At 48.8% G+C, this 19,811-nt stretch overlaps 1 protein-coding gene across 9 annotated transcripts; it reads left to right on the top strand.

Annotated features, from left to right (window-relative positions):
* Nucleotides 1–1,763: 1,763 nt before the first annotated feature.
* Nucleotides 1,764–18,697, top strand: ARF1 (ADP ribosylation factor 1). 9 transcript variants are annotated; one of them, XM_057708144.1, is made up of 7 exons: nt 1,813–1,883; nt 16,461–16,533; nt 16,614–16,798; nt 16,871–16,981; nt 17,094–17,218; nt 17,378–17,535; nt 18,514–18,697. In XM_057708144.1, exons 3-7 carry the CDS (start codon nt 16,651–16,653, stop codon nt 18,527–18,529), a joined length of 558 nt encoding a protein of 185 aa, XP_057564127.1. In that variant the 5' UTR covers nt 1,813–1,883; nt 16,461–16,533; nt 16,614–16,650; the 3' UTR covers nt 18,530–18,697. The 9 variants fall into 9 exon arrangements, with proteins under 9 accessions (XP_057564130.1, XP_057564133.1, XP_057564127.1 ...); XM_057708152.1 differs by lacking the exon at nt 16,461–16,533 and adding an exon at nt 3,605–3,695 and having other exon boundaries at nt 1,834–1,883; nt 16,615–16,798; XM_057708143.1 differs by having other exon boundaries at nt 1,869–1,883; nt 16,407–16,533.
* The last annotated feature ends 1,114 nt before the right edge of the window (nt 18,698–19,811 follow it).

Raw genomic sequence — 19,811 nt, 5'->3', positions numbered from 1 at the left:
GAGGATTTGGGCTGGGGCTTTGAGCCTGACAATTAGAGGTGGCCATGGATGCTGATAAGCCCTCTAGCCAGCTCACCTTGCCCCCTTCTGGCCGAAGCTGGATATGCACCCTGTTCTGTTCATCCCCGGTGTTTCCATCCTTTGGACCCCACGGAAGGGGGCAGGGAGGTCGTGGTGGACACTGGGATCTCACTTGCCCTAGGCAACTGCCTGGCATCGACTGGCTCCCTAACAGTTCTGCTGCCCTGTGGCAGGGATCCTTCCCCTGATGTGCCCACCCTCGGCCTCCCATACCTGTCCTGTCTGAAGATGCCCCCTTTTCCCAAGGAGGGGAGGGCAAACCAGGAGAACAGTATCAGAAGGAAGGTAAACTCGGTAACCTGGGGATTACAAAGGAATCCATATTTTTTTTTAATTCAAATTATAGTTTTTTCTTAAAGGGGTAAGGGAAGTTCTCATTATGTATTTTTTTTTCATCTTATTTTTTAAACTGTGCATGTATCTTTTATATGCACCTTCCTGTCTATATTTTTTGCTTTTTTTTTTAAGCAAGCTCCTGAGTACACAATAATCATTTGTAGGCATCCAGTTGTGGGCCAGTTCACTGGGGACAGAGAGCCAACACCACCAGAAGGTTCTGTGCCCCTCTCTGGAGATACAAACCCCTGAGGGCACTTTGAGTGAGCACTGTGATGTGTTAACCGCATTGCGGGGTGGGGGGGGGGAGGGCAGAGGCTGAGGTACAGAGCACAGGCTAGTTCCTTCATAAATGGTGAGGTCTGGGGGAGACAGAGGACTGGAAGGGTCCTAGCCACCTCAGCCCAGTAAGGAGGCTCTGCCCAAGAGGAGCGGATGAGTAAAGGGGGGGGGGGCGGGGCAGAGAGGTGACAGGAGACTGCCTGGCATACTGCACAACACCTCAAGGCTTTTCTCTGCCAGGCAGGCCCCTGGGCCAAGGCCCAGGTGATGGCCTGCTTTGCGCCCTCTACAATATGCAGGGCACTTTGTGAAGCAATCTCACCAATGTCTCTTGATTGGAGCACCCTTCACAGCAGCAGGAAGGTTTGGGAGGAGAGAGTTCAAGTAGCACAGGTGTAGAGGGACGGGTCGGAGGGAGACCACAGTGAGGTCCCAAGTAGAGGCCACAGTCAGGCCCCGGCCCTGGAGAACGTGGAGAAGGACCACGATAGGGCCCCTCTCCCTCTTGATCAGCTCAGGGAGGCTTGCAAAGGAGAGGGCTCCCCCGTCTGTCACCTGGATCCCTCCTCGGTGGCCACCCCGGGGCAGCGCTGTTCCCTGCCCAGCTTTGGCTCCTTGCTTCACCCGTGCTACTCGACGCCTTCTTTATTTGATCTTGGGTCCTGCTTCTCCAGGTCCTCGGGAGAGCACGGGGCTGCGTGGGTCACTGTGGTCACCCGGCCTGAGGCTGAGTAGGTGAGCTGGCACCCGGGCACCGCCGCCCCGGGACCGCAGGGCCCACCCGGGACTCAAGTCTCTGCATCTACGAAACGGGCGTGAAAGCTCACCCCCTCTGCCGGCCACTAAGAGGCGCGCGCAGGCGCCGCGGGACTCTGCCGGGGCTGAGGGAGTGGGAGGCGGGGCGGGGCGGGATGGGGGGGCGCCTGGGTGCGCGCAAGCGCAGCGGTAAGCTAGGCGTCGTCCCTGAGCCCCGCGCCTGCCCAAGGTCCTGTCACCACCTCCCGCCCGGAGCCTGCGCGTGCGCACCGCAGCGGGGGAGTGGGCGGGACTACGGGCGGGGCCGCCCCCTTCCCCAGCGTCCCCCGCGGTAGCAGGCACTGACGTGGCCGCCGTCAGAGCCGCCATCTTGTGGGAGCGAAACCAACGCCTGCCTCTAAGCAGCAGCTGCGCCGCGGCCGCCGAGGGTGAGGCTGGGCCGGGGCCGAGGCGGGGGCGGGGGCCGAGTTGAGGCCCCGGGTGAGGCTGGATCGGGGCGGTGAGGGCCGAGACAGGTCCGAGGTGAGGCCGGGCAGGGCGAGGGGGAGGTGAGAGCCGAGGTGAGGCCGGGCCGGGGGTCGAGGCGGGGAGCCGAGGCCCGGCGGGGCCCAGGGTCGAATAGAGGCCGGGGGCTGAGGCGAGACTGGCCCTGGCTGCGGGTTGAGGCTGGGCTGGGGGTTGAGGCCGGGCTGGGGGCCGAGGCGGGGCGGGGCAGGGTGGGTGCAGAGTGCTGGGCCAGGGGTCTAGGCTGGGATGGGGGTCGAGTAGGGGCAGAGCTGGGTCGGGGGCCGAGTCGAGGCCGGGGAGGGGGTCGGTCGCGCCACCCTATCCCCAAGCCCCTTATAGCCACCGGGGCGGGAGCCCGGAAGTCCGGCCCGCAACGCGGGCTCTCCAGGAAGCCCAGCTTCCTGCTCCGCCTCCTGCCTCGGGGTCGCGAGGACCAGGAAACTGAGGCCCGCGGCCCGGGACGCAGCCAAGGTCACACGATGGTCAGGGTTTGAGCCCAGTTCCTGTTTGTTCCGGGGACCGAGCTGGCGAGGCGGGGCGGGGCCCGAGTTCCTGGGCGGGTGCTGTGGAGCTGGGGTCTGAGTGGGAGTGCCTGCGGCCCAAGGAAACCCCCAATGGACGCGCCGGCGGCTTTGTAGGGCCTCTTTATCCAAGCTTGCTGCAACCCCGGGGTTGCTTCCTGGGTGCCTTTGGCGTGGATTAGAACACGCTTCCGAGCTGGTGAATCTTTAACTTACCTATGGAAAGACCTGTCTGGGATGGAGGCGGCCTCCCTAGCAGAGCGTGCTAAAGCGTTCTTGTTTCCCAATCCAAGTGGTTACGGGGGTAAAGCGGTAGCTTTGTTATTAAGGCTTGGCAATTAATTACAAAGTTCTTAAAATAATTAGCTAATCAGCTGAGCACTTTTGAGCTCCTCAAAACACCAAGTTGCTGTTTTAAATGAATCGAGCAGAATTGCACAAGAAATCATTGGCAGGAGACGGGCAGTTCAGACTGAGGTGGCCCCGGAAGTCACTGTTGAGAGTTGTGTAGTTGGTGTAGTTGGTAGCTGATGTAGTTGGTGTTGGAGTGGTCAGCTCTAGTTCTTGTTTCAGAACCAGTGGTCAGCGTTTTTTTCTGCTGGCTGTTGGCATGGTGGCTCCTGCGCTTCTGGCAGGGTGTGTGTGTGAGGAGTGTGAGATGCCGTGGCACATGCTGTGGTGTCCTTGGAGTTTTCAGAAACCGTCATGAGTAGCCAAAACTGGAAGAACTTTGAATGCATGGTGTTCCTAGTTGGGTCCAAAATTACGAGGAATTGAGTATGTATATGTTTATCACAAATCTGGCCACTTTGTTAGAGTGTGCTGTCTTCTTCCAATGAAGGTTTTCTCTAGTTAACGGGTAGAGTGTAGTGTGCCCTTTCACTGGAAATGTCATCTTGAAAACAAATCCTTGTCATTTGGGGCATTGGAAACCTGCTGTTTCTGTGAGGACTAACTTCAGATACAGGTATTAAAAATTGTTACTTCAGAAAGATTTAAAATAGTTGGTTTGGATAATAGCTGACTCACATGCTGTCTGCTCATCATTGAAGAAAGTTAGTAGAAAGCAAAAACTGGTTCTGTCCTTCTTACAGTTCTGGTTTTTAAATCATGTGGTCTAGGTATTTGCTTCGCCTCTTGCGCAATGTGAAGAGGACGTTCAGACCTGCTAAGCAGCCTCTACCAAAGATCAGACAGACTCGAAACTACAGGAAAGTACACCTTGACTTTTCTATTTACTTTAGTAAAATTCAGTATGGACAGTCAGCTACTGAGGTGATCTCCAGGGTCAAATGGCTGTAGGAATAAAGCTAACATAAGGGGAAAACCCTTGTGCAAGTTCGTAAACGGCATATTAACGTGGATTGAAAGAGTTGAATCACTTTTCTTCACATTCTTCAAATCCAGTGTTGCCTTGAGATATGTGAATGTAAATCTGCTCTTGATCACAGGTCAGGCTCACCAAGCATTTCTGCAGCCTTCCTGAGGGTTGTGATCACTTACTGAGCTGGTGTTCAGACCCAGCTAGCCCATGCTTGCCATACCGTTTAGGACTGTCTCTGTGCACATTGTCCCATATATATTCTCCCCTTTGACCTTACAGCTTTTGTAGGATTAGGAGAATGAAGGAAATAAAATGCACATTTGTCAGAGGTGGTTGGGAAAGAAACATGAAAAATTCCTTTAAGTTGGGATTTTAACATTAGATAAGAACCTATCTCTTTTGTGATCTGTCTGCTCCTCATTGGTGTGGTTGGTGTTAGAGATGTCCTCCCAGTACCATCTGAAGTGGTCTTTTGAAAATGTCTTTAACCTAATAGTGGGTTGGGTGTAACACTTCTTACTGGCAAGTAAAGGAGGTCTTGGGGATGTGTGAGTGTGAGAGGATTCAGGGTGAGGGGTGCAGTTTCAGAGTGTGAGCCAGGGTGGGGGGGGGGTAGGTTCTTATCCTCTTTTGACTGTTATAAATTCTTTAAAATATAGCATCTGTTGTAGCTGTACAGCTGTCACTATTCAGCATTCTCAGATGGATCAGATGGCCTGATTAGCTAGAAAAAAATGTGGCAAAATTTAACATGAAAACATCAAAGCTCCTTATTCCTAGGAGAATCTGTTGGGCCCTCACCCAGTTCTTTCACCCAACTTCCTTGTATGAGTGGGAAGAAATGGTGAAGCTATCTGTTGCAGGGAGTAACCTCCATATTCCTAACAAACCCCTGTTTCCTGGTTTTTGCGTACACTGGTACATTGCGTACAGCTTAGCAGCCTGTCATCGGCAAATAGAAAGGGAAGAGTGGGACTTCTCACTGACTAAAAAAGAAGAAACAAAAAAAAGCATAAAAGGCAGGCAGATTTTACACACACAGCAGTTGGGAGTGATTCTCTTTAGGAGGCAAACGTTTTTACACACCTGAGGCCACAGGGGTGACTGTTAGTATACAGCATAAATTAACAGAGTCCCCAGTTATGATCCATGCACATTTTCAGAAGTTAGAAATGTACAGTATATTTTAGAAACATTAATATTTAATTAGAATTTAGTACATTTTGCTCCTCAGAGGGATGCTAACAAGCAAGAAGAGTTTGTCTCCAAAGAGCAAGTCATAATGTAAATTAGCCAGCCTCTTTCAGTTTGTATTGTACAGCAGCTTGCTTTTTGCAGTACTGTATGTGGGAGCTAAACAGTAAGCTTAGTGGTGCTAGGTCTCTAAGGTCCTGGAAATTTTTAATGTGAAGTTTTAAAGTAGCCTCAGTTTGACCTAGAGACAAATGGCCAAGAAAACAATTTCAAGATTCTGTCTAGACTCATATGTGAAGAGTAGGAATGAAGGCAAAGTTAGATGTGCCAGCATTTTGATCACAGGTTTCAGGATAAAGGATGTCTTTAAAAATTGCTGTTATGAGTGCATTTTCCTGTGAAGTTTTCTGTCATCTGTAGGTGAGCATGCAGTCCCTAACTGATTGAATCTATTAATTTAAAATACTGTATCTTTTGTCAATTTTGATGATGTAACATTGTTTAAAATAATTATAGCTTTTAGCATTTCTCTTCCATCAAAATGATGTGAGATCTTGCAAATGCCTGGGGAGATCACTGAAAATATATTCTTAGTCACTAGTTGCAGGTACCTGAGGGCAGGTTTAGGAAGCAGATTGTGTACACATCCTTCCTTTGGTATTGAACATTGCTGAGATGCACTCGTTTGCACTGAGTAGTTAACTACATCTCTACAGCCCAGATATCCTCCTCACTGGAATGTCAAAGGAACGTTCAGATTCCACCGCATTCTTGTATACTTTTAAACCAGTATGAAATTCATCATTGACTTGATAGTGTTTTTTTTTTTTTCTGACTAATTTTTCAGAAAAGCATATGTGTATGATTAATCCTTCTACTTTTTAATCCTTAAGGCCCTGATAAATGTTCTTCTGTGGTTCTTTTCTCCTCTCCCTGATAGTGAATCTCTTGGGTCCCCAGGGGGGTGGCCAGTGGAGAAAGGCAGGTGGTAATGGGGAAATGGGTGGAGGAAGATAGGTGAGTTCTGAGCAGAGGAGGCCTCACTGGCAAGAGCATAAGGCTGGGTGGAGATGCAGGGCCGTGGCAGTGAGTGGAATGGCAAAGCAGGCCAACAGGACACAGAAAAAGGAGTGGGCATTGAGTGTGGCTAGTCAGACCTATCAGGAAGATAGGCGAGGAGGTGCCATTTGAGCAAAGGTTTAAGGGAGTGGAGGTCTTCTGGGTTCTTGGAAGAAACAAGAAGCTTCTCCCAGGCAGGGGAACAGTAAGTGCAAAGGCCCTTAGGTGGCACTGTGCTTAGTGGTTTGGAAACCTGCCAGGAGCAGAGGAGCGGAGAGAAGCCTGCTGGTGTGTGCCAGTGGTCCTTGGAGGGCTAGCCCCACAGAAAGGGTATTTAGGGAATTTGTGGGAGGATTTTGGGTTCTGTCAATGGTGGGAGGCAATACTGGTATTAAGTACATTTGGTGGCAAGAATGCATTCTGCATGGCTTTCATGTAGATGAAAAATCTGTTCATATCTTAAACCTAATTCTGTTTATGTACAGAGTCAACTTGTATATGTGGTTTTAATAGATGTTCTGAATTTTCCAGGAATGAAATTACCTTGTAAATTAAGGGTGATTGTATTTTGTTCTCTGCAGAGCCTTACCAAGAGTTGTCCTCTGTTTCCAGGGTGGGGATTCCATGGACACAGCAGGCCCTGAGTATCTGAGATGCCGGTGCATTTGTGGCAGTCTTCATTAGGTTGTTCTCTGACTGCCTCCCTTGAACTTGTAGTGTGGTCATGAGTAATATTGAAGGTCACGTTTTATTACATGACACCATTGGAGGAACATGGATTTTTTGCAGTCCAGTGTGTATGTTGATTGTATTGTCTGCTAGCTTCCTTTCTGGATGGTAGAGATGGAGCTATGAAATGCCATGGGAGTGTTGGCTCTGACCTTTTTAAGGAGCCTGACTTAGTCGGACCTTTCCTAATAGGCCCCTCTTGCTGGCATTGCTTCCACACCTTGTGAAGTGGAAGCTACAGGCTTTGGGAATGCTAGAGGAGAGATGAGGTGATTGGGACCAGCACAGGTGGATAGTGATGGGGAAGCACTTTTCAAAGGGGGAGGCGATGGGACTTGCCAGTAAACAGATTTGGGGATGAGAGGGACAGAGAGAGGAATTGTGGGTGTCTCCAGAGGTTTGGGTCTGAGGAACTGGGAGGAAGTTGCAGACGGTTAAAGTGGGAAAGAATGGGTCCTTTATATTTGAGGATTAGATTTTGATGTGAGACCTGTGTGTTGAGGGGGCAGTAGGAGAGAAGTCTGAAGGTGAGAGGAAGATTCACCTGGGGTCTCATTTTGGGGGTTGCGTTCCTCTGAGCATGAATAGCTGGATGGGGCAGTGCTAGGGAGTGAAAGTGCAAGACACTGAGTATGGTGGGACTGCTGTTCACCTGAGGGAGACTGCTGGGAGGCTTTAAGCAGAAGATGGCAGGAGCAGGTATATAAATGAAATTTCCCTGAGTCCGGGGCTGTCCCGGGTTTGAAATGTGAGCAGAGGTAGGAAGAGGCCTGTTGAGAGGTTTCTGTGGCTGTTTAGGCCAAACATGAGAAGTTCCCACAAGGACATTGGCCTCCCAGGCAAGACAAGCTTCTTGGAGAGTGAAGCAGAGGGTGTTCCGAGTGCTCCAAGCTGGTGCACCTCTTGGTGCTCTTAACAAGGGTCTCAGGCGGGCAGGTCTGGCAGGGGGCTTGCTTCAGAGGTAGGGGGATCTAACAGAGTCTCTCAACCACTGCTGCATTTTGCTATTCTGTGTCCTCTGGGAAGCCTATCGCTCCCAGAACATTTTGTTTTCAAGTTCTCTGCAGGCAGAAATCAAGTTTGGGGGGTTGGTTTAATCATTTTAATCACTCACAGAGTCCCCTTGTGCTGAAAAAGCCTCAGGGGGCCGCCTGTCACTCTGAGAAGTTTGAGGAAGAAAAACTGGGCACTCTGACAGCTACTGGTTGGTTGCAGTTCCCTTTTTCTTCTTTCTTCAAGGGTGTGGAAAGGGGTCTCAGCAACACTGGCTTTTCCAGAGGCCCACCCCTGTGCCTGAAGAGGGTCCTGTGTCTTCACTGTGGGTGCAGGTGGCCTCTTTGAGAAGGCACCAGAACAGAAATCACAGATGCTTCAGCACATTTGTCGTGATCACGTAATTAAATAAGTAGAGTGACGAGAACAAATTATTGTGATTTACTTCACAACAGACATCAGAATCCTGAATTGCCTTCCCTTTCTTGTTCTCACTACTAGAACTGGAAAATAGGACTGTGTTATTTGACAGGTGTGCCTGCCCTTTCTGTCAGGATCATGGGGACTGAGACTTCAGCAGCTGGAGGTGTGTGTGCGTGTGTGCACTGAAGCTTGACACTTAGCTGCATTGAGAGGGCTGCAGTGTAACTGTGGGTCAGTCTTTGACATTGCCTGGCCCAGAAGCCTCTAAGAGCTAGTTTACCATTGAGGTGAGGTTGAAAGGTGAGGTGAGTGTTGCTTTTCCACTTCTGTCAGTTGGATTCACTGAGTGTCGCTGAGCTTTTGTGTGTCCAGAGCTGTGCTCATCACACAGCTACTCCTTACTGTTAGCCCCACAGTGTCTCAGGGATGTGCTGAGAAGAGTAAAAAGGAAAGGACTCTTCCACTTGGAAGGTGGCATCTGAACTTGGTTTCAGAGGTTGAGTGAAGGGCTTGGTGGGCATGGCATGGACAGTCAGTATGGAGAGGGGACTGGGAGCACCACCAAGGTCAGCACATGGGCCTGAGCGACTTGCTGCAGAGTTCCAAACCAGTGGTTCTCCGTTTGCCACTGTGGATGGATGAAATACAATTCTAATAGATTTCCAAAGGACCACTGATGTGCAGAATTAGTAAGGAGTTGGTGGTAGGACACTTTTCAGGGTGTCTGGGTGGTTTAGAGTTGCCTCTAGTTTCTCAAATCCTGCTTTGCATTTTAGTTATAAATTACTTTGTTTCCTCCATTTTCAGTTTAATTTGCTCTACATTTTAATGTTGTGAGGTTGATGCAAATTTGTTTTCTTGGTCTTTTGATTTTCTTTTCCCAGTAACAACTTCTTCAGACTTAAGTGTGTTTGGAGTCAGATAGAGGGTATATGTGCCCTGGCTCCTGGAGTAGAAGTTCTGGGTTGTGGTCCATGGCACTGGCTACTCCACAGTGGGGGCCCAGGCGCCAACTACCAGATCTGCAGGACCTGGAAGTCATTCCATCACTGTCGCCCCCTGTAGCTCAGATGGTCCTGCATAGCTGCAGGGAGCCTGGAATGTAGGTTTACTCTGGAAGGCCTCAAGCCCAGGGACAAATTTGGGAGAAGAAAATACCAAGGAGCAGCCAGCATCTGCCGCCAGGATGAATGCACAGAGCTGTGAGAGTTGCTCCTGAAGCAGCATCTGAGTGAGGCCTCAACCTGTGGGTATCATCCACTCCTTGTTTTACTCCTGTTGGAGGCCATGTGACATTTGTGTTCAGAGGTCCTACCTGGATATTGTTTTCCTTTGGCCTAGACTGTCTGGTTATTTGCATCCATTTGTAGATTTCAGATCAGTGTAAGTATCTTTGGTAATGAATGGGCTTTGAGGACGATTATGTTAAAAAATAGTAAATAAAACTTTAAGACTTGAATAAGGGAGAAGTGCAAAACATAAGTATGTTCATCAGTTAAATGCTTTGGATTTCGTATTATTGGTAAGTAAGATTAATTGTAATTACACTGTTTCCACATTTGCCTTGTGGTTGGTGTGCTCGTTTCATTAGACAATGGACAGTGACCCTTGGTTTTTCATATTAGTATAGACCAAGAGCTGCATTTGTGAATGAAACTCATTTCTTGTTGACATTTTAAGGATTTCACCTTGAATCTTAAGCTGGCAAAGTGGGACCTAAATTGAATTTCTCCTCCTAAGAAGCAGACCTGACTGGAAACCCCCTCCTTAAGCTTTGAGAGGCAACTTGCAGAGCAACTGGAGACCAGCCCTCCAGTGTTAGCTTGTTAGCCTCTGGGTTTCTGGCACTCATCCTCCGCGGGTGGGGGGTGGGGGGAATGGAACTGCTGCACAGAGGCCAGGTCTAGTGCCTAATTGGTTCCTACAAAACATCCTGAAAGTTTTGTTGTGAAAAACAAAAAAAAATAATCTCTCATTGGAACTCGCCTTTAGATGCAGACCAGAATTATACAGTTCTAGCATGTTTTTGCATGTTCTTTGTTTATTCTTTTTCTTTGTATTGAAAGTTCAGAGTCAGGGTAGGTGAAATGGGTAAAGGTGGTCAAAAGGTACAGACTTCCAGCCATAAGATAAATAAATCCTGGAATATAAGGTACAGTATGGTGACTGTAGTTCACCATACTGTATTGTGTATTTGGAAGTTGCTAAGAGAGGAAATCTTAAAAGTTTTCATCACAAGGAAAAATGGGTGACTGTGTGAGGTGATGGGAGTTAACTATACTTTTTGTGATGATCATTTCACAGTATATACCAAATCATTATTTTGTACACCTGCAAGTAATACAGTATGTATGTCAGTTATATCTGAATAAAACTGAAAGCAAAAAAGAAAGTTCAGTCAATTTAGGACTCCCCCCTCTTTAAAGTTAATCCTATGTGTCAGGGATGAATTTGGCTTTTGAGTGGTTGATAATCTAAGCACATATGTGACTGCTGGAAGAATGAATGAAACCCTTAAAGAAAATGTTTTATAATGTATATCAGTTTCTCAGGAAGATCTTCACTTTGTTGATTTTTCTCAAATTAGATATTAAAACTAACATTATGAACTATTGAGCTATATATTTCACTGTATGTAACTTACACCTAATAAATTTGACTTTGAAAATAAAAGGCAAAACGAAAAAGGTTCTGATGTCACCTAGCTGTTCATTTGAGTAGGGGATTCATGCATGTGATCTATCATTTAAAGAGGGACCATCACAGAAGCACAGGATAGAATCCAAACCCTAGTTATTTGCCTCCCTGGGTCACATTTTCGTTTCCCAAGCCATGCTCTAGGTTAGTGGTTTGTTCTTCCTACTGATTCCCAGCAGTTTGAGTCATCTTGATATCCACTGTTACAGAAATTCTGTTAAATAAACCAGCTCTGCTAGTTTCTGAAAATGTGACAAACTTTTCCTTCCGCAGAGGTAAGCTGCACAACTCTGTAGGGGGGGACTGTCCCTTGCTTATCCTTAATCCTCGGTGGCATGTTAGGAGATGCAGCTGGGCACAGGTAGCAGTCATGGGTACATGTTTCTCTTCAGCAGCTAAACCAATCACTCTGGATTCATTTACTGAAGTGGAACGGGTGTAAACTCACAGCTACATTTTTTCCTCCCTGCACTGGCTTTCCCAGGGAGGCCTGTTGTTGGCCTTGGCCTGTGGCCTAGTAGGTCTTTGCATACAGGAGTGTAGCCAGCCAGTTGTGTCCTATTCTTTGCTATAATGTTGAACTGCCAGCCTGTCATTGTTAAACCATTCTTAAGGGGCTGCATCTGCTCAGAGCTTTGTCTCGGGAAAGAGACGCACTGTTGTTACTCTTGCATCATCTTGTGAGCCAGCTCATAGGTACAAACTCAGGCAGGCGCGGGGAAGTGCTCTTTTGAGAAAGTCAGTGTCTTCACTGCTTACAAATACTCAACGGATCATTACCATGAACCTGAAAAACAGGTTTTGACCTGAGTGCGGGGAATCCTTGTGGAGGGAAGGGTGATATAGGCCTAGGCTGGGCTTCCTACAAGTTAGAACCTGTGTAGAGAGGCCACAGAACAACTCTGGTGGTCACTGTTGAACTTTTCCACTGTGACAGATGCTGTGTTGGGTGAGGAGCTGCCAGGGTCCCTGGACCAGGTGCAGGGCGGATATAGATGGATGCTTGTATAGTAGGAGAGACCAAGTGCTGTGTGTGGCTTCATAAACCCTAGAGTTTGTGCTTATGCCCATCCAGGTTCAGCCACCAAATGTATGGCCCACTTTCCCTTTGGGGCTTCAAGACTAGGGTAAGTTAAAAAACTGTGTGTGGAAGGCAAGGACCACATTGATGATCAGGGCTCAGAAGACTGCAGGGCCAATGCAGGCCAGGGACAGTGAGTAGGCAGACACGCAGGGTGGGGGGGTGAAAAGGGCATGATAGGAGAAGGAGGAGGCTCTAGGACTGCCATGGCTGTGACTGACTGCACTTTGAGGCTGACGTGCAGGTGTGGGCCTCCTGCTGGGCCCAGTTTACCTGGAATGTTCCATCAGTCTCAGGTAGGAGTTGGGAGAGTGCAGGTAACCTTTTCACCCCTTAGTGCCCAGGTTTTTGTGTCATTTTGTATGAACTTAACACTAAAACAAGTATAAACAGCAGTCTTCCATCCTGCCTCCCAAGGATAGCCCGTTTCATGCCTCTCTGTTATGAATGCAGTGCTAATACTCTTTCTCAGTGTGTCAGCTTTGGACAGTGAGGGTTGGCCCTTGAGACCACAAGTTCTGGCCTCAGTTTCCCAAAACCCAGCAATGACAGTATGACTGAATAAATATAAATATTCACTGCTGAGTCAAGTAGTGACTGGCTTATGTTTTCCCTCAGGAAATCTTAAAATGTCTTTCTTCTTTTCATTTTCATCCTTGGGTTTTTTCTTTCTGTGTACCTGTCATTAGTTTTTCCCCATTCCCCTAGAATTGCCAAACCTCATGTTTAAACCACATAGGAAAATAGATAACGTGTTCCTCTTTTCCTGGACCTCTCCTTCTTCCTGCTGTAGCCTGGGCTGGCTGTTGTTCAGGCCTGCCACCATTACCTTGGGAGGCTCCCCTTGCCTGTGGCAACCTGGAGAAGAAGGCATGGGTGAGGCCTTGCACTTCTGACCTCTTTGTTCTGCCCTTACTTTGGCTGATACAAAATTACAGATTATAAGCATTGTTTCTGTCTTTTGCTGCAACAGTTTTAGGTTCACCACTTAATTGAGGGAAAGACATACAGATTTCCAATACACACATAGCCTTCCTCACTATATCCCCCACTAGAGTGGTGCTTTTGTTACAATTGGTGAACCTACATTTACACATCATCATCCAGAGCCCATAGTGTACCATAGGGTTCACTCTTGGTGTTGTGCGTTCTGTAGGTTTGGAGAAATGTATAATGACATGTATCTACCATTGTAGTATCACACAGAATAGTTTCACTGTCCTAAAAATCCTCTGTGCTCCACTTGTTCATCCCTCTCTTCCTCCTGACCCCTCATAACCACTGAAAGGATCTTTTTACTGTCTCCACAGTTTTTCTCTTCCAGATAATGTCACATAGCTGGAATCATAGTGTGTAGTATTCTTAGATTGGCTTCTTTCACTTAGTAATGCACATTTATGCTCCTCCATGTCTTTTCATGTCTTGATAGCTCTTTTCTTTTTAGTGTTGAATAATATTCTGTTGTTTGGATGTACCACAGTTTGCTTATCCATTTACCTACTGAAAGACATCATGGTTGCTTCCAAATTGTGGCAATTATGAGTAAAACTTCTGTAAACATCAGTGTGCAGGTGTCTGTCTGGATGTTAGTTTTCAGCTCCTTTGGGAGCATAATTGCTGAATTGTCTGTTCAGAGTATGTTTTGTAGGAAACCTCCAAACCGTTTTCCAAATGGCTGTACCATTTTGTGTTCCCATGGGTAATGAAGGAGCGTTCCTGCTGCTCTACATCCTTGCCGTTGCCAGCTTGTGTTCTGGATTTTGGCTTTTGGTCATTCTAATAGGTGTGCAGTAGTAGCTTATTGTTTTGTTTTAATTTGCATTTCCCTGAGGACATATGATGAGCATCTTTTCATTGCTTACTTGCCTTCTGTAAATCTTTAATGAGGTTTTCATTAAGATCTTTGGCCCATTTTTTTAATTTTAAAATTTAATATCACCAAACCCAGGGTAGATGTTGGTTTTTTGAATTGCTCCTAGTTTCCCCTTTTTTTAATCTTTTGTGTGTGTGTGGATTTTTTTCACTTTGGTGGTTGCGAGGTCTGCTGTGTCTGTGTCCTAATGCCCTGTTCTTGTTTTGTGGGCACCAGGTCTCCATCATGTTGATGCCAAGGCTGTGTGTGGGTTGGAGATTTGGGTTGTTTTTTTGGTTTTTTTGTTTTTTGTTTTGTTTTCTTTTTAAATGTCTTCTGTCTTGCTTCTCTCCAGATTCTTTGTTTCAGTCACTTCCATTGGGGGCTTCTTAAAGGGAGATAGGGACATGGCTGTTTGGGGTCCTCCAGGTGCAAGAATCCATAGGTCTTTGCTTTGAGGCCTCTGGGTCACATGTGCGGGTCTGCCGGGCAATGTGCCTCCCTGTTGATTTTGCCATATCCCTGTTTCCAATACAGTGCACCCCATGCCCTCCTCTGCCTGTTTAGCGGAGTCAGGGCCCCTGGTTCAGTTGCTGCAAAAAGGTCCCTTGGCTTTCATGCAGGGCTAAGGGTGGGCACTCAGTCAGGGTCAGAGCCCACCAGAATTTGGTGTTTGGTCTTCTGTTCCTCCCTTCCCCCCTCCCCCCAACTTTTCTCTCTGTCCTTTTGAGTCAGTCATCACTTTTATTTCTTTATTGGTAGTGATTTCAGGAGTAGGCAGAGATGTTTGTGTTCCGTTCATTCTGTCTTCCCTAATTTATCATCCTTTATATTCATATTTATATTTATATCAATATCATCCTGCTGTCTGCAGAAAAGGAAATATAGTAAAGATCTTTTTAAATTTTAATTTTATAAATAGGTAATATTATTCAAAACCAAAAGGAATTAAAAAGTGTTGAAAGTGCACTGAAGCCTGCTGTAAGGGACTCCACTGAACACCCCTAGGACCATTGTAGCATCTAAGTCACGGTGGGGTGGCGATTCCCACCCACTGAGTAAACTAGGAATGCATGAGTTCACACCCTATCAATATATGGAGAAAGGAATAGTGGTTCCTTGCAGTAGAGTGCCAATAGCTGGAAGGAATGACTCAATAGAAAATCACCATTTGACAGTCCTCATGGCAGTAATTCAGCCAGGAAATGTCAGAGTGCTGAAGCTAGAGGGTGGAAGTTCCATGAGGAGCAGGACATGTACATAGTCACCAAATGCCCACTGATGACTAAGGCAGAAAGTAACTTACGGTGGAGACCTGGTGACTCCACCTGAGCCTGTCATCAGAAGTGATAAGGGATGGTGGGGATCTGGGCATGCCCCCCAGGTGGAGTGCAGTGGGGCATCCCTGTGGCAGGCTCATATATCCATGTCCTCCATGGGTCTGACCCCAGCAGTGTCCATCCAAAGTCCAAAGACTGGGGAGCTCATAGTTACTTCTGGGGGGTCAGGTATGCAGGGCAGGGCTCCTTCCTGGCCTTGACAGCAGCTTCCACCAGCACCCTCCCAGTGGTCAGGTGCAAGCAGCTCCTGCCTGCTTGGAACAAGCTCTCTGTGGTTCATTTGGTTTTCTGTCAGTACTCACACAGAGTTCTTTCCAGTTGAAGCCTGCAGCCCTCCACAGCTTGGCTTCACCTTAGGAGCTAAAGTCCAGATTCCTAAACATTTGCGAAAGTGACAGTTTTTTCCTAAGGCCTTGTTTGGAAATAAAACAGTTGAAGGATGAAAGTGCTGAGCGTGGAGATACCAGGCCTGGGCAGCTCCAGTACCCTGGGGGACTTTTGGGACAGGAGATCCCCTCCTCCATGAGCCTCACTCTCCCACAGCTTTGTTCACTTGTCCTTTTCTGTAGGTCTGGGTGTCTGGGTCTGGGCTCTGACCTTGGATCCAGCCAGCTCGAGTGGTATCCCAGTGTTTCTGCTCTGCTGAGTGAGGAGAGCCCAAACACAGCACCCATGTTCTCATACAAACATGCTGCTACACCATGCAGGCCTCCTTTCTGGGAGCATTGACAACAGCTGTTGGGAAAGTGTCCCCTGACAGGCTCCCAGGATCGTTGCTCTGGGCTCACCCTTGGACCGAGTGCCCCTGTTTGCTGCCCTAGAGTCCAGGCAGGGGTTCTCACTCCCCTGGTCCTGCCTGCAGGGTGTGCTGAGCTCTCAGCGTGTTAGGAAAGGTTGGCTTTGGGTCTCTGCCATGGGCTTCTCGTGTTTTAGTTGTCTTAACATTGGACTGTGTTTCACTGAGACTTGGGGCAGTTGGGAGACATGGTAGGGCCTTGGAGTGGTTGTTTCTGGCCCTTTGAAAAGCTGTGTTAGGCTGTGGAGCATCGCGCATTCATTTGAAAGCCACACCTCTCCATGCATGTCGGACATTGCGCCCCACAGTGGCAGGTTGAAGGACTTAGAGGTTAGTTGCCCTGAGGCGTTGGGCGTCACTTCCTGAGATAATGGCAGCAGCTGCTTCAAATTCCAGTCAGCCCTGTTCTGAGATTCCCATACTCTTCCTTCTAAGGGTGATTTGAGGGCTCAAGCGGCAGGCGGGCAGGACTCTTTTTCTTTTGAATAGGAACCAGAATTTCATCAGCCTATGCCTTGTGAGTTTTCAGGAGAGAGAGCAGGACGTGTCTGTCTGTCTGTGGGTGAGTGGTCTCTGAGCTGCTCCTGCTTTGCTGGCCCTGGGCAGCACAGAAAAAGACCTAAGGACTCCTTGTATCTGCAGGTTTCTCTGGCCAGTGTTGCTCCCACCAGTCAACAACATGGGGAATATCTTTGCAAACCTCTTCAAGGGCCTTTTTGGCAAAAAAGAAATGCGCATTCTCATGGTGGGCCTAGATGCTGCGGGAAAGACCACCATCCTGTACAAACTGAAGCTGGGTGAAATCGTGACCACCATTCCCACTATAGGTGAGGAGGCCGGGTCTCGGGAGGCTAGGAGGTGGTAGCTCTGGGGAGAGGCTCACACTGGGTCTCCTCCAGGCTTCAACGTGGAGACCGTGGAATACAAGAACATCAGCTTCACTGTGTGGGACGTGGGTGGCCAGGACAAGATCCGGCCTCTGTGGCGCCACTACTTCCAGAACACACAAGGTGAGGGTGGGCCACCCCATTACACCCATCAAGAGGAGGAGGGTCTGTGGCCCTTGGGAGAGGTCGGGGGTGTCTTGGGTGCCTGCACTAATGCTTATTGTTCCCTGTGCAGGTCTCATCTTTGTGGTTGACAGCAATGACAGAGAGCGTGTGAATGAGGCCCGCGAGGAGCTCATGAGGATGCTGGCAGAAGACGAGCTCAGGGACGCCGTTCTGCTCGTGTTTGCTAACAAACAGGTACGAATGACTGAGCCACCCTGTGTGCCGCTGGTGGGTGCGTGTCAGGCAGCCAGCCTCTTGGGGGATGGAGGTCTGACCGGGGGGGTCACAGGTCAGATGGAGAGGGTTCCATGCAGTCCCCTTGACCCATGCCCGCTGTGCTGCCTTTCCCCGCAGGACCTCCCCAATGCCATGAATGCAGCTGAGATCACGGACAAGCTGGGCCTACACTCTCTGCGCCACAGGAACTGGTACATTCAGGCCACCTGTGCCACCAGCGGGGATGGGCTCTATGAGGGACTGGACTGGCTGTCCAATCAGCTCCGGAACCAGAAGTGAGCTGTATTCCTCTCTCCTCCCCTCTCACTCCCTCCTTCTACCCTCGCTTTACTCTCATGTGGCAAACGTGCCCCTGTGGTGTGAGTGCCAGAAGCTGTCTCCATGGTCGGTCACAGTGTGCTTCACCATGCTGTAAATGTGCAGACGCAGCCTGCAACTGGGTTTTTATTTAATGTAAATAGTTTTTGTTTCCAATGAGGCAGTTTCTGGTACTCCTATGCAATATTACTCAGCTTTTTTTATTGTAAAAAGAAAATCAACCCACTGTTTAGTACTGAGAAGGGATTTTAGGCACACGGGTCATCCAGGAGTCGCTGTGTCAGACGAGCCCAGTGCTTCTTCCTCTGGGCTTTAGATCTGTTGAGATCCATTTTGATGGTTGGTTTTTAACCCAAACTCAGTGCATTTTTTTAAAATAGTTACAAATACAAGATAAGGAGAACACTTGAACACACAGAAGGGAGAAATGTGCCTAGTGTAGGTTCTGCAGTAATAGGCCTGAGTCCAGTCCACCGGTGGTCTGTTTCCCGTTGGGAACGTGAAACGGGGCAGAACCAGCCGTGATCCATTCTGCATGGTCACAATAGGGTCCCTGTGATTTGCTCTGTCTCGGGTCATCCCACACCCCATAGCGTTTGTGCTTGTATTTGTGCTAATGGCCGCCCAGGAGATGGGCTGGAGGCTGCAGCCACCGCTCTCAGACCCCTTGGAGGAACCCTGGCCTTTTCTTGGGTCAGCATGGGCACTTTGGTTGGAACGCTCTGGTTGGAGCGGGAGCCCTGCAGTCCCCTTGCTTGCCTGCTCTGGGCTCTCTGGGGTCTCACCAGCAGGAGCGCGGGTGGTCATCCTTGAGCCCCAGCCCCTCGGAGCCCCTGTCTACATGTGCTTTCACTCCCTCAGCCTGCAAGGGTCAGATTTGCCATCAAAAATGATAACCTCTACTTTTTTCTTTTGTATTTTGATAAACACTGAAGAAGCTGGAGCTGTTAAACTTTATCTTGGGGAAAACCTCAGAACTGGTTTATTTGGTGTCGTGGAACCTCTTACTGCTTTCAATACACAATTAGTAATCAACTGTTTTGTATACTTGTTTTCAGTTTTCATTTCGACAAACAAGCACTGTAATTACAGCTATTAGAATAAAATCTCTTAACTATTTCATGACTCTCCCATGTTTGGGTGCCCCAACTGACAGCCTGCCTCCTGGGAGCCGGACAGGGACAGAAGCTTCCTGCTCACTTACAGAGAGCAGCATTGCTCTGACTCGCCCCATCGCCTCTCTCTGCCCGTCTCTTCTCTGCCTCCCTGAGCCGCCCTTCACTTTCCCATGGGCGGGTGTGAGTATGTCCCAGTGCCCTCGTGGTGACCACAGTGTCGGTCTCATTGCTGACAGTCCAGCCCCCTGGTTCAAGTCTTGGCAGTGCCCGATCATGAGAGGGACAGCAGCGTCACCATATGAGGTATGCCCAAGAGGCCAGGGCCAGGGGTGGTGTGTGAAGGAGACCCCCCCACCCTTCCTAACATCCATCCTCTGTGGTATCCCCAGGCCAGCCAGCTTGTCCTCTGGAGGGGCAGGAACCCCTGGCCAAGCTCCATGTCACTGCCACAGTGATTGGCCTATGCCTGGCTGGGTGCTTTGTGCACCTGTACCATAGACCGCTCCCCACTTTTGTGGGGTTTATTCCTCTGACCTGGAGTTCTTGGCACCCATTTCCCCCACTGGGTACAGCCACTGCCCCCAGGAGGCAGGCCACCCCACCCTGGATAATGATCTGTTCTAATAGGTTGAAAACCAGTGCTGAGTGCTCTGAAGACAGAACTGCCTTCGGTTCTCACTTGTTTTAAAATCAGAAGCAAAACAAGAACCTCAGTAATGAATTCAGCTTGGGGTTTGTCTTTATTCCAATGTGGTCTTAAGATGTTAAGTTTTCATTTTTTTCTGTGGGTGGCCAGGTTGTATGTGTGCCTCCCAGCCTTGGAGATGGGGGGCCAGGAGGAGGGAGCCAGTGCCTTTGTAGCAGGCAAGGGGGGTGGGTGTGGGACAGTGGTTAGGAGGTCCCTTGGTGGCCTGGGGAAACAAGGGTGGCTCCAGGTACAAGTACCAGCTCTACCTCCTCATGATCTAAATGCCCAGCCCAGGCTGCCCCTTCTAACATGCTCACCTACCTGCAGCTGAACCCCTTTTAGCCCTTCTGCCCTTCCTGCTGGCTATACATGACCCAGAGCTCTTGGTACACCTGAAGTCAATGCAGGAGACCAGGCCGACATGGGA

The sequence above is a fragment of the Hippopotamus amphibius genome, chromosome 15, assembly GCF_030028045.1.
Source record: "Hippopotamus amphibius kiboko isolate mHipAmp2 chromosome 15, mHipAmp2.hap2, whole genome shotgun sequence".
NCBI classification, from domain to species: domain Eukaryota; kingdom Metazoa; phylum Chordata; class Mammalia; order Artiodactyla; family Hippopotamidae; genus Hippopotamus; species Hippopotamus amphibius.
Note: the sequence above shows the minus strand (reverse complement) of the source record. Positions and strands in the feature narration are given on the sequence as shown.